At 38.4% G+C, this 15,018-nt stretch overlaps 1 protein-coding gene across 1 annotated transcript; it reads right to left on the reverse strand.

Moving 5' to 3' along the window:
- Positions 1–7,138: 7,138 nt before the first annotated feature.
- On the reverse strand, positions 7,139–9,397 carry LOC128027797 (small integral membrane protein 19). The gene is made up of 3 exons (XM_052615686.1): positions 9,138–9,397; positions 8,888–9,012; positions 7,139–7,702 (listed from the first exon to the last, which is right to left on the reverse strand). Exons 1-3 carry the CDS (start codon positions 9,266–9,268, stop codon positions 7,647–7,649), a joined length of 312 nt encoding a protein of 103 aa, XP_052471646.1. The 5' UTR covers positions 9,269–9,397; the 3' UTR covers positions 7,139–7,646.
- Between the last annotated feature and the right edge of the window lie 5,621 nt (positions 9,398–15,018).

A 15,018-nucleotide genomic window follows, 5' to 3' on the forward strand; every position in this document is an offset into this window, starting at 1 on the left:
TGAATCCCATTATTTTGGCTTGGTATTTACATGCATCTGAATAAGTCTGGTCATCTTGGTTAAAAATAAAATGGTGCTCATGTGCAAGAATGCAGATGAAGAACCTTCTTTGAAAGGTGACACACTTTAGATGTAGTGACACAACCTTGGCCACCGCACTTGTGTTTATTAGGGCATTTAGTGTAGTATATGTGTGAGGTGGACTTTACCTTTTTTAACCGTCAGCAGAACCACAAAACCCATCTACAAAGATCTACTCACCACTGATGGGAAATTTCCAAATGCAAGCTTGAAAATGTCAACCAGCTGTAGTTTCCTTGGCCGGTGCAGCTCTCGAACTCCCAGAAGCTTGATTTTGGGTACTGACCACCATGTGACCACACGACCACCCCGTCTCTCATCGACTGCACCAGTGCCCACAGAAAGAGAAAAGTCTCTCGCTCTTCCTGATACAACCGCAGCTGACAGAGGTTTATAGCACTGTCCAAAGAAATATTTGAGGTCAGAAGAGTAAGCACAGAAACCACTAACAACAAATAGACAAGAGGCAGTCTGTCTGTGTCAATACAGTACACAGCACCCGTATTAAAGTATAGGAGAGAGAGTTCAACCCATGATGGGTAGATGGGAAGAAAGGAGAAACAGAGAGAAAACAGTCATGAGATGCACTGATAGAGCAAACTTTGGGAATATGCTAAATTTGGGTATTAAAGTAAAGCATCGGTTAAAATCTGCCATGTGTGAAAATATTTGTAGTTGTTGATGTATAATATTTTTATTTTTATTTTAATGGCAGAAATGTTTAGCGCTAAAATATACAATGGTTCAATGGTTTACATACATACATACATACACAGTGTATACAGTAAAACTATAAATCAGACACCAGATATAATTGTTTTACAATTTTCTTTTTTACTAGTGGGTGCAGGACACTTTAGTCAAGTCAAGTCATCTTTATTTATATAGCGCTTTTAACAAAATACATTGCGTCAAAACAACTGAACAACATTCATTTGGAAAATAGTGTGTCAATAATGCAAAATGAAAGACAGTTCATCATTGAATTCAGTGATGTCATCTCTGTTCAGTTAAATAGTGTCTGTGCATTTATTTGCAATGAATCAACGATATCGCTGTAGATGAAGTGACCCCAACTAAGCAAGCCAGAGGCGACAGCGGCAAGGAACCGAAACTCCATCGGTGACAGAATGGAGAAATAAACCTTGGGAGAAACCAGGCTCAGTCGGGGGGCCAGTTCTCCTCTGACCAGACGAAATCAGTAGTTCAATTCCAGGCTGCAGCAATATATAAAATAAAATATATAAAATAAGGGAAACAAAAAATGTCAGGCAGTGGATTAATGACGTGAGCAAAACCTGAACTCACATTACTTGTTTGAACACCATGTGTTTTTTTTTTAACAGTGAATACATTTAAGTCATTTAAAATGATTTACTGCATTATCAATTTAGGTGCTAACAGATTTCAAAGTGATATCTCTTGGGTAATAAACATGTCTGGCTTTTCGTCAGATCAACCCATCCTGAGTTTGGCCTTCTTGTGTCCATTTCACAACCGAGGCAAATATTGACTGAGGTGTCTTCTTGGCCTGCAATGAGTGACTGTGGCTTTTCAGTTCACCTCTTGTTGTTTATTGCAGAAAGCGTGAGGTGAAATGGAGCCTGTGGCGGAGCCATGGCTCACATCCATACGGCGGTCCATACGTGTGATGACGGGCTCCGTGGATACAGTCTGGGTGGGGGCCAGAGATGAGGTTCAGCCTGGGTCTCTTGTGTTTGTTGTTCAGGTCTTGGCTCCACGGAGGCTGGTGGTCAGACAGAAACCTGGGTCATACCTGGACTGTTCTCTGCCAGTGACCGGAGCCGTCTGCCCCAGCGCAGAAGCCCCCGAGGGGCTCTTCTTAGGACGGACCTGAAACCACACACATGACTAATAGCTCCGAGCTTTAGGAGGCTTTGTGGAACTTTGGTGTGAAGAGCAGCAGACCTCAGAGAGATGGTGAGAGCCAGAAACGCTTTCTCAATCACTTTTATTCAGTACAAACAGTCCCGAAGCAAGAACCTGGAGCGTAACCGGCTTCAAAACGGCCTCTCGTACACTCTCGTTATCTGAAAACCTGATGCTGAAATCCTTATGGATACCACAAGGATATACGCACGGGACTATGGCTTCCGTTTTGTTCGACTCTGTTGATTTAAAGGGTCTCTGTGTTTGACAAAAGAAAAACATGGAAACAAGACAGTTGAAAAGAGCTGTGTTCCTCTTTTGATCCTTCTGCTCCGCGAGAAGCAAAAGAAAGCGACCACCAGTCAACCTCATTTCCAATCCTCCCAGATTAGAGTTCCTTGTTTTAAACGTCTTATTATTCCAGTCTCTTTGTCCCAGTCCCCCTTCCCTAATTAGTGCCTGTTCTGTTTCATTCCCAGTCGTGTCTTGTTTCCACCTGTGACATAAAGAAAAAGTCTGAATGGTGGAATGAAGATGAGAAAGGCAAAGCGCTTGGCCCCACAACGCTAGAGCGGAGGGGAGGATGAAGGAGCTTGTCATGTCTCATCTGCGCTTGGATCCCGAGACACACAGCACGGAAACACACACAGACTTGTGCTTCTGTGCGACGCAGATGCCTTTGAAAGAAGAAAGCATTGTGGAGAAATGAAACAGGGAGGGAGAGAGAAGCCAAGGTTTCTGTGCAGTGTCGAGTATTTCATTGTGACCCATATTTGTCCCGCAGTATAATTCAAACACGGCATATCCTAATGAGTACCTCATTTCTGAAAGGGCATCAATAATTTACTCTATTTACTTCCTGCTGGTATTTTGCGCAATCAATTTCTGCATATTACTCTCGTGTTTCAGACAGAATTATATAAAATATTACAAAAGTAAAATAGATTTTTACTGTCATATAAGCTGTGTGGGCTACTAATAAGTGATAAATAATATAATCCAATTGCTATCTTGGATGGATGTGAAGAGACTTTTAATTAGCATAACAAAACAAAAATCACCCAAAACCTACATTTTTGAACCAAATCAGCTACCCTGCCTTTAAACCAAGCATCTTTTTGCTGATTAACTCTGCAAATTTGAGTGGCGAACTTGAACCTATTGAAAATATACAGTGTAGCAAGTGACTCTTATATGAGTGAGTCATTGATTCATTTATTCAACCAGTTTGTTTGATAATGCCACTTCATTCCTAAATGAAACAGCTAAGAGTTTTTATGAGTGAGTCACTGAATTAGTTGATTCAAAAACCCTGATTTGTGAATCAACTAAACAGCAGACAGTCTTCATAAGTGATTCACTGAATCATTCACTCACTAATTCATTCAAAACCACTGATTCATTCATGAAATAAACCGCTAACAGTCTTTATAAGTGATACACTGAATCATTCACTCACTAATTCATTCAAAACCACTGATTCATTCATGAATTAAACAGCGGAGACTCTTTATAAGCGATTCACTGAATCATTAACTCACTAATTCATTCAAAACCAGTGATTTGTTCACAAACTAAACAGCACAGTCTTTATGAGTGAGCCATTGAATCATTCACTCAACTGATTCATCCAAGTATGCTAATTCACTTATGAATAAAACAGCTGACAGTAGGGTTGCCACCCATCCCTTAAATTATGGAATTATAAAATAAAAGATAAAATTATGTGTCCCATATCAAATTAATATGGGATGCGATTTGTCTCGTATTTTACAAAGGCCAACACATATTTGAATAAACAAATAAGTATTTTGCACTGTTTATTATACTAATGGCAATTAGAATTAAATCAATTTCATAAGAAGTATTAGAGAAGCTCATTTGGGTGTGATTTTGACATCTTTGTTTCTATTTCACGCGAGCGCAGCATGCAGTAAACCTGCACGGTTTAAAACATCTGGAGCTCACATCTGCCCTTTGAACACTCTCCAGATGTATGGCTGAGTGGGAAAGTTATCAATGTGTCTGTCCAGTAACTAATGATGAACGCACAGTTTGCTAAGAGCATTTGCTCACAGTGGACTGACTTAAAGGGATAGTTCACCAAAAAAATTAAAAATACTGTTCGATTAAAATTTGGATAGTCTGTAAATATAATATTCCATACATTATCAGAGCTTGGTAGACATAAATATTATATTTTTAGACATGATTAGACAGATCAATTAATATATTATAATTAATGTTAGGCCTTATTTGTTAATTTTTTATAGATATTAATCATATATATATATATATATATATATATATACATTTACATTTACATTTATCATTTAGCAGAAGCTTTTATCCAAAGCGACTTACAAATGAGGACAACAGAAGCAATCAAAATCAGAAAGCATTTACTGAATGTATGGAGTGCTAATAGTGAAGTCTAAAAGTGGCATGCTTTTTATTTACTTTAGTGTGCTAAAGTTAGAGGGTCTTTATAAGAGAGTCATTGAATCATTCAGTAAACAGATTTGTTCAAAACCACTGAGTGATTCATGAACTCCACTACTGTGTGTTGCTCTGAGATGCAATTATGCTGTGGCTTTGTTTTTGTCTGGAACTATTTTCATTGGCTGAGAATAACGATTGTGTCTAAAATTTAATTTCTTGTTTATTGAACTGTTGTATAAAAAACAATATCACAATCCTGCTTTAAAAATTATTACCGGTATGGTATCTGATCAAACTGTGCAATATAAATTTAGATATGATATGAATTCCAAGACCGGAGGCTGTCTGAAGCGTTTAGAACTTCATAAGAAAGCAGAGGGGGCAGCCCCATTAAATAATCATTTCAACTTCTCTACCAAGTAATTGGATGTTACCCTAAAGAGAAAGCTGCATAATGCATTCATAAACAGTTATTTCAACTCAAACGTGGCTGACTCACAGCGTTTATAAATGTTTGTACTATTCATAAGCATGTTGTATAAGCAGATCACAACCTTCTTGTGTCATGCCTTTAAATAAAGTGATTCTGTTTAACATTGACCGCTTTGTGGGGCTTGTGGCAGTGGGCCGGTGTAACTAAATGCAAAAACCCAGTGAGAGGGAGCCGAGGCACTGACATTCCAGGCTGTTTGTGCCAGCTGCTGGCCTGGGGCCAGTGCATGCGGTCAGGCCATGTTTACATCTGTCTGGGCTTCAAGCAGCCACAGGTCTCAGAGCAGCACAGTGGATTGAGACACAGCAGAGGACGACACCCAGACTGTAAACATCCACCATACGCTGATGAACGTGTTGAAATCCAGCCGCCGTGAACGTTGCCCCTCAGCCCTTGGTTTATTTTGTGCTCTGGTTTATTGATTTTTTATTTTATTTTTTTCTGGTTTGAGTTTGAAAATAGATGCAGAATGAACGGTTAAGATTTGTGTTGATGCATGTCATGCATTAATACCAGGAATTCAGTTGTCTTTGTGTTTGTTAAACAATAGATGGGTTGAGACCAAAAAAAAAGGAAAGAGAGGGAGGGAGAGGGAGAGAGAGAGAGAGAGGGAGAGGGAGAGAGAGAGAAAGAGAGAGAGAGAGGGAAAGATAATGTGTTATGTAAGTGTTAAAGCAAAAAGTTCACCCAAAAATGAAAATTCTGTCATTATTTACTCACCCTCATGTCGTTCCACAAAAAGAGGATTTTGAAGAATCTTCCCACTGCTTATTTATATGATCATATCTCTGTCAAGGGTTGAAAATAATAAAAAAGCTCCATTAAAAAGTGCTTATGACTCATGCATGATTATTTAAATCAAATATGACATCAGTGGCACCAATAAACACCACTGGTTCTTGTGTGTTTCTGACCAAACATCAGTGGCATCAAATCTTACCTCCCTTATTCCATTCTTTATTTTAAAGCTTTTGTGAAGAAAAAAATTAATTAATCTAATTTTCACTCTTTTCCTCACAAAATCTATTGTATGACTTCAGGAGACTTGGAATTGAGCACATGAGTCATTTGGAGCGCTGTTGTGAAGCTTTGTGATGCTTGACAGATATGGAAAGAGCTGCATGGAGATTCTTCAAATATTCTCTTTTCGTGTTCTAACAGCGTACGGCTGGCAACGAGACTCTCAGGGTATAGGATCATTAGAATTATTGGAGGTTGAAAGATGATGTAGAATAGAGTTTGTTCATCTTATTTCCATAGAGACCTGAGGGAAAGCACAAGATGAAGCAGAGGGAGGGGGAGGCAGATGACTGAGGCGAGGCGAGGCTTCATTTCTTTAGCTTTCTGTGATTCATCTGGGGAAATGATACCACGGCCGATCAGAAGCTAAGGAGTGATGGAAGAGCGGCATTAAAGAAACAAAGAAACGATTAGAACAAAGCAGAAAAAGACTGGCCAAGACTGTGATTCTTTCTCACACCTTTTAACTTTTTATTTCTCACTCCGTGTTTTTCATTTCTCACTTCTGTATCCCTTGGACTCATTCTTTGACTTGTTCACCCAATATTTTTGAAACGAGAGAGAAAAAAAACTACATTTTAACACTTGAAGAAAATGAGTGGTGCTTGCTCATACAAGAGTTACCAGCATGATGCATGACATTTTATCTGTTTGCTAGTGTGGTTGCTAGGTGGTTACTTAATATCCCAAATTATCTGATGTTTCCCACCTCCACGATATTCAGATTTCTAAATATGACTCAGATCTTTAAATGCAAAACTCTGGATTTTTGTCCTATTTCATTGCATGTCATCACTGCTTCCAGTGCAATGGAAACTGTAAGAAAATCAAGTAAGTGTTATGAGACAGAACAAAGCATTACTGAAACAATCCACCTTCACACTAATGTTATTCATAAAGCTTCCGGAACTCATTAGTAAAATGTTACTTTAATATAGTCAATAATGTATGATATTAAAAATATGTGATCAACGATTGTTTTTAGAAATATGACAGGTGGCGCTTTCTTTCTACCGCAGCTTGCTGTGAATACTATATGGCTATATTTATATTGATTTCGGAAACAGCGTAATATCTCAGTGAAGAATAAACGCTTGTTTAATACATAGCATTAAGCATTCACAAACCCTGAATGAGAGAAAAAGTAATAATGATGCTTGTCTCACCAGGTACTGAATGCAGTCACTTTCAAAATTAAGAGCCTGCAATAGATTTTAACGTTAAAATCTTTATTTTAAGCAGATTTATATTTTACAGTCTGCAGGTCAGCCTAAAATGACTGACATGCATGTAATCTAGCACTAGAGGGCAATATAAGACATTGAAGAACAAGCACAACATAATCAGTGTACAGTATCTTTCCTTTGAAAACCTTAAGTAGCATTTTGTTACAACGTTTTTGAGGAGAGAGGTAAGATTTTTGGATGCAGATCAACACAGATGATGTGTACAAGTAATGTGTTTGTCAAATATATGAAAAGTCCGCCCATGTCCTTCAAGGAAAATCATATCACCCGTTCTAAAAAAAATACTCTCTTCTGAATGTTTGAGAGTGATGAGAGTAAAACGAAAGACTCTTCAAATAAAAATAAGATCTAGCAAACTGTCCCCAGTACAGTAATTCTCTTCTCTGTGAGCTGCTGGTAAATCAGATTTGGCCTGTAGCGCCTTTCCTCCCATCTGCAGCATTAGTGCGTGAAGAGCGCCCCCTCTGGTGACATCACTCCATCGACAGCTGCACACTATCCGACTGCTGCTGCTGATCACACTTACGAGCTGGAAAAAAATATATAATAATAAAATTCCAGTTTCCAAAGATTTTGGAATTTTTTTGTACCAAATTTCATCTGTTATCCAGCTGGAAAACCTGGATAACAGTTTCAGTTTTGAAACAGCAGGATGTTTAAAACGTCACGGAAATGTAAAACACATGTAAACAAATGTCAAAATGTAGCGAGTTTGGAATCATTCAGATTTGAATGTGTTTGAAGGTAGTCTCATTCGCCAAAGTCACATCCAAAATAACAGTTTCCTATTGTAACATATTTGTTAAATGTAATACATTTTTGAATTTTCCGCATCGTTACTCCAGTCTTCAGTGTCACGTGATTTGCTGCTCAGTTTATTAATAATAATGGACCTCGTTACCTTATGTAATGCATCCTTGCTGAATGAAGGTATCAATATCTTTATTTTCTTCGTTTTAAATGAATGGTGGTGTATCACAGTTTCCACGAAAATATAAAACAGCACAAATATTTTCAGCATTGATAATAGTAAAAACTATGCTGCGAATCAGCGCATCAGAATGATTTCTGAAGCATCACGTGACACCGAAGACTAAAGGAACGATGTTGAAAATTCAAGAATAAACTAAAAGGTATGTTAAACGATATTAAATTGTTTTATAATATTTCACAATATTACTATTTTTATTTCTCTCTCTATTTCTGATAATAAATGATGCATGTGAGCATGATAAAGCTATTTCATAATATGCTGTTTATTCCTAACTAAAATAAAAATACTGTAATATGTATAATGATTGTGGTTTGTTTTATAGAGTAGTTGCAATCTTGTCTAATGCTACAATGTAGTACCACAACAAAAATAAAATGGAATTTTTAAATAAATAAATAATAATAATAATAATAATAAATTGCGTTAACAGCGTAAGGTTGTGCGTTCGATTCCCAGGGATCCACGTAAGGTAAAAAAAATTATAGCTTTGAATAAACGCGTGTGCTAAATACATAAATATATTTTATTTAAAATAATAATTGAATATGATATGTCCTTCAAATAGAAGCTTTCAGAATCTTTCTGTTGTTGTTATTTAGTCATGCAATTCACAGTTGTATTTACCAACAATAAGTGTGCAGACTGCGTGGGATTTTGAGAGAAACTTTCAGAGAAACCAGAGAAACCTCCAAAGGACAAGAAGAAAAGAGCTCGACCCACCCAGTGAATACATCTCCAGCTGTTGTCTGAGCCGGACCTTCTGCAGACTGTCGTAAAAGCTGGGCTCGGAGGATCTGTCGACTGATGGAGGGAGAGAGAAGATGCGCATGATCTTCCTCTTATTTCTGCATGAAAACAAAACGAGATATTCATGGCTGCCATTAGAGGATATATTAATTACAATCTACTGTCATGTTTCATGTTACTGTGATCTTGCGGTTGAAGAAGGTGAAATGAAATGCACGCGTACTTTCTGGCGTACATCAGCAAGGCGAAACTGACCAGAATGACCAGCAGGTAAACATTAGTGGCCTCGTTCCAGGCTTCGTGCACGGAATAATCCAGAGACTCGTCATCCGCCATCACCCCGTACCCGCCCATGATCAGATTAATGTGCGTTTATTAAAATGCCAACATATACTTAATATGGACGAGATTTGTTCAGAAAATTGCGACTGCAACACAAATATACATTCAGTTCCTGATGAGCGCGCGCGCAGACACAACTTCAAAATAAAGGTCACTGTGCACCCGTTTGAGGAATTCGCCTTTTATCATTAGCGATTTCATTATATATGTGTAATGTATGTATATACACATATTATAATAATAATAATAACAAGTATTATTATTATAACAATATATATTTAGATCTTTTATACAGTATATGTATACTTTAGTAACTATACATATATATATATATGTATGAAAATACATCTTCTTCTTCTTCTTCTTCTTATTATTATTATTAGGATAGTGTTATTGTGATCTGCTATTAAGCAATTTAATTCTCCAACATCCCATAATAATTTCAAAGCTTAACTAATATAATTATAGTGTTAATTTATATTTTCAAATATTAATCAAATAACAAAATTACTGTGTTTTATTGACAATGTAATATGTCATACCATTTTTTTTTACAATTTAATACTTATGTTTTTAAAATGTTGTCGCTCTCTTTCTCTCTTTCGCTCTTTCACACGCATAAACTCACCTTTACTTTGGCGCTGAGCTTCCGTGTTTTCTCTTATTATGCCTTGCTTCATTTTCTTGAACAGTGTAAACAGGAAGTTAAATATAACTCCGTAGGTTGATTTCATTGGTCGAACGTTCATGAGGCGTGGCAGAATACGACTCGCTGATTGGCTGCTATGATCCTAAACCAGCCTCTGTTCATCCCAAACATAAACACACAGAACACAGGGCGATACAGTTTAACAATGTCGTTACGAGGAATTTTGAAGATTATTCACCTCTCTCTCTCTCTCTCTCTCTCTCTCTCTCTCTCTCTCTCTCTCTCTCTCTCTCTCTCTCTCTCTCTCCCCCTTTCTCACTTTCCGGTGTGATTGTTGCGCGAGGGTGTGGGTGCGTGTTGGGAGTGATTGCTGCTGAGAGCGTGCTGAATGTGAGTTTTCTAATTCTCTTTTTTTTCTCTCTCTGTTGATGCTTTGAGAAGTTTTTTAGAGGGACAGTGTTTATTGGGGATCGTTTGTGTTTGTTTTGTTTGGTGGAGGCGGCGGCTGCCGGCGTGGCTGGTCAGCATGGCTGCTGCAGGTGAACACAGTAGTTTGCACAAGCTCACGCGCCGACACGCTATCAAACTTTCTCCGCCTAACGGGTGTTCGGTTGAAGATTGTAGTCTAGCGGTGGGTGAGATTGTCGGATATGACAGTATTAAATCGGCTTCTAGGATGAATAGTGCCGTCGTGATTTTTTTAGACAGTGTGGACAAAGTAAATCAGATACTTGAAAGTGGAGTTGTGATTCAAGATACATACACACCAGTTTTGTCTCTAGTGAACCCTGCCAAAAAAGTCATCATTTCGAATGTACCTCCGTTTATGAAAAATGAACTTTTGGAAAAAGAACTAGGGAGACACGGAAAACTAGTGACTCCGATAAAGATGATCCCTATCAGCTGTAAATCTCCTCATCTTAAACATGTTGTGTCTTTTAGGAGACATGTGCACATGATTCTTAAAAAGAGCGATGAAGAGTTAAACTTAGTGTTTAAGTTTAAGGTTGATGACTTTGATTACACCGTTCATGTAACATCAGAGACGATGAAATGCTTTGGGTGCGGAATTGTTGGTCACGTGATTCGCTCGTGCCCAGAGAGAGCAGGTGCGGTGCGGGCTGTAGCGGATCTGCCGCCCGTACGGGCCGAAAGCGAAACTTCTTTACCCGTCGAACCGCAGAGAACGGTCCAGGAAGAAAACGGAGATGATAGTGATCAGGAGAATGAGCAGACAGAAAGTGTAGCGAGTGATCAAAACGCACAAGATGTTTTAAAAGAGGATCAAAATGTTAGTCAAACCGCGACTAGAGTAGCTGAGTCAGTGTTGTTTAATGAAGAAGATGCTTTGTTGGATGCTGAAATTTCAAAACTGTCAACCAAGAGAAAAAATCCAGAAAATAAATCAAACACTGAACAAGTTACAAAAGTATCAAAAACGAATCCAATGAGCATTTCTTCTCAGTCAGATGATGTGTTGATGAGCACACAAGAGTCTGAAAGTGATGTTAGTGGAGACACACAGATGAACGTGGAGAGTGCTTATCCTTTCACTAAAATTCAGTCTTTTTTACAAAGAACCAAAAGTTTTGAGATCAGTTAAAATTGATGAGTTTTTTCCAGATTTAAAGTTGTTCATTGACTCAGTCAAGTTTTTCATGAAAAATAAAGAAAACTCAGGCCAACTGACCTTTACAGACCAGGAAATTTTTCGTTTAAAAAAATTAATGATAAAAGCGAGAGCACAATTAGCTAATGATGGTTAAGTGCCTTTTGTTTTTCTTTTTCTTTGTTTGTGTTAACCTCTCTGTTCTGTTTAAATGCAACTTAACATTTTCTATGTGTGACATAAAGTTGGGTTCTTTAAACGTTAATGGTGCGAGAGAGGATGTGAAGAGAGTTTCCCTCATCAGTTTGTTTAAAGTTAAAAAACTGAATGTAATTTTTTTACAAGAAACGCATAGCACAGCTGAAAATGAAACTGCCTGGAAGAAAGATTGGGATGGGGAAGTTTTTCTCAGTCATAAGTGTAGTAATAGTGGTGGAGTGGGTATCTTGTTTTCTAAAGATTTTTTACCCATCTCTTGTGTTACTGAGGAAATAATTCCAGGTCGCTTGTTAAAAATACAAGCTGTGTTTGAATGTGTAAAAATGACTTTCATAAATGTTTATGCTCCTACTGTAGGCCCAGAAAGAGTGGTCTTTTTAAACACTCTCAATGATGTAGTGAGCAAATGTAGTGCTGATGGATACATGTTCCTGGGTGGTGATTTTAACTGCACTGAGAACGCAGCTCTAGACAGAAACCACCCAGAACCACATGGAGCCAGTAAGAATTGTCTTGTAAAAGTAATTGAGATGAATGATTTATGTGATGTTTGGAGGTTTTTTTCACACCACTCAGCGGCAGTATACTTGGTCTCATGTTAAAGATAATTTTTTGTCTTTGGCTAGGCTTGATAGAGTCTACTGTTTCAAACATCAGAGTAATGTACTAAAAGGGTGTTCAATACACCCTGTTGGCATTTCAGATCATTGTCTCGTACAAGTTGATATCTTTGTTAAGGATGTTAAATGTAAAAGTGCCTATTGGCATTTTAATGTATCCTTGCTTTCTGATCATGCTTTTAAAGATACTTTTAAGTATTTCTGGAGTGGTTACACAAAAGAAAAATCTGAGTACACTTCATTACAACAGTGGTGGGACATAGGGAAGGTCAAAATAAAACAGCTGTGCCTACAATATACTCTTAATGTCACAAGAGACATGACTAGATCTATGAAAGCTTTGGAGAGGGAAATAGTGAAGCTGCAAGATTTGGCAGACTCAACAAGAGAAGTAGAACATTTTAAAGCTTTAAAAAGGAAAAAGTCAGCTCTATCTAACCTGTTGGGTTTCTCTGGTCAAGGTGCTCTGGTTCGATCACGTCATCAAAATATAGCCAAAATGGATGCACCTTCTCATTTTTTTTTTGGCCTTGAACAAAAAAATGGACAAAGGAGACTAATGCACTCTCTGCGGTCTGCCAGTACTGGACAATTGCTGCAGGAGTCTGGGGACATTCGTAAATCTGTAGTTGTTTTTTATAAAAAGCTTTTTAAGAGTGAGTTCCAAGAGAGACCAGAGGTGGCGCAGTCTTTCTATGAGGGCTTACCTAAGGTTTCCGAAGAGGCCAACATGGAGTTGGATGCACCGATCTCCGCTGATGAATTATATTCTGCGTTGCAGAGTCTACAAAGCGGTAAATCTCCGGGCATTGATGGACTTCCTGTGGACTTTTATAAAGTTTTCTGGTCTGTGATTGGCAAAGATTTGTTGCTTGTTCTCAGAGACAGTTTAAGAAAAGGACATTTACCTTTGAGTTGTAGGAGAGCAATCCTCACTCTTCTCCCCAAAAAAGGAGATTTACAAGAGATAAAGAACTGGAGGCCGGTTGCTCTGCTTTGCACTGATTACAAACTTTTGTCGAAGGTGTTGGCAATGAGACTGAAAAATGTTATGCAGCATGTTATCCATGTTGACCAGACGTATTGCATACCCAATAGGTTGATATCTGACAATGTTATTTTAATTCGTGACATTTTGGACCTCTCCAATTCATTGGGTTGTGAAATTTGTATGATTTCAATAGACCAAGAAAAGGCTTTTGACAGAGTCGAGCACCAGTATTTGTGGCAAACGTTAGGTGCGTTTGGGTTCAGCTCTGGTTTAATAAACATGATTCGAGTCTTGTATAGTGACATTGAGAGTATTGTAAAGATCAACGGTGGTTTAAGTGCTCCTTTTAAAGTTCATAGGGGGGTCAGACAAGGATGTTCATTATCTGGCATGCTGTACTCCTTGGCCATAGAGCCTCTTCTGCACAAACTAAGAAAATCTCTTATTGGTGTAAACCTTCCTGGATGTGAAACCTCTTTTAAATTATCTGCTTATGCCGATGATGTTGTTGTTGTTGTCAAAAAACAAGAAGATATTGACACCCTTGTAGAAAATATTAATGGGTTTGGCGTATTGTCCTCTGCCAAAATTAACTGGGAGAAAAGCAAAGCTTTAACGAATAGTAATGAGTTGAGCAGAAAACTTGTTTTACCTGCCGGGTTAATTTGGAACAAGGGTGGTTTTAAATACCTTGGTGTTTATCTTGGAGATGATACTTTTCTATGTAAAAATTGGGAAAATGTTTTAGAGAAAGTCGAAGGACGTCTCAAAAAATGGAAATGGATCTTGCCACACATGTCCTTTAGGGGCCGAACACTAGTGATCAACAATTTAGTGTCATCAATGTTGTGGCACCGGTTATCATGCGTAGACCCTCCTGCACAACTGCTGGCTAAGATACAGGCAGTGTTGGTGGACTTTTTCTGGGACCGGCTGCACTGGGTCCCACAGAGTGTACTGTTTCTGCCAAAAGAGGAAGGAGGGCAGGGACTTATTCATCTCGCCAGTAGGGGCGCCACTTTCCGACTTCAGTTTATCCAGAGACTTCTTGTTGGGCCCGTAGATCTTGTCTGGAGACCCTTAGCCAGAACCATATTGATCCGAGGCGGGAATTTGGGTCTTGCTGAGCCTTTGTTTTTAATGGACCTGAGTGCTCAAAAGCTGTCTAACCTCCCAAAGTTCTACCATGGACTGTTCACCGTGTGGGGGATGTTCCATAAAAAGAGAGTGGCAAGCTGTGAGTCCCTGTCATGGCTGTTGAAAGAGCCAGTGGTGAATGGCACTCGTTTCAACTTAAAACACATAACCGGACCTTTTGTGATGCAGTCGTTCTGTACGGCTGGGATTGTTACACTGAGACATGTGGTTGATCTGTGTGGACCAAATTTGATCGACACTGCAGCTCTAGCTTCTCGTGTTGGAGTTCGATCGATCAGGATCATAAATCAAATGCTTAGCACTTGGAAGTGCGAACTCACTAAGACTGAATTATCTTTGCTAAATGACTACAGTAATGGACAAGGTCAACCAGTTGTTGATGATTCTTTTCCTGCATTGACTCTATCTCCTGATTTTAAAGACTGTACTGGTGAACTGTTAGAGTCCAGAGAGACTCTCACAAATGAATTTGAAGACATGGGAGGAAAAACTATGTATAAAATGTTTGTAAAAATT

Source organism: Carassius gibelio, chromosome A14 (genome assembly GCF_023724105.1).
Source record: "Carassius gibelio isolate Cgi1373 ecotype wild population from Czech Republic chromosome A14, carGib1.2-hapl.c, whole genome shotgun sequence".
NCBI lineage: Eukaryota > Metazoa > Chordata > Actinopteri > Cypriniformes > Cyprinidae > Carassius > Carassius gibelio.

Coding starts and splice junctions, on each gene's coding strand:
- LOC128027797 (XM_052615686.1), bottom strand. CDS start 9,268: ATGGGCGGGTACGGGGTGATGGCGGATGACGAGTCTCTGGATTATTCC. Junction 9,013..9,137: donor TTGCTGATGTACGCCAGAAA/GTACGCGTGCAT, acceptor GTTTTCATGCAG/AAATAAGAGGAAGATCATGC. Junction 7,703..8,887: donor GCTGGAGATGTATTCACTGG/GTGGGTCGAGCT, acceptor ATTTTTTTCCAG/CTCGTAAGTGTGATCAGCAG.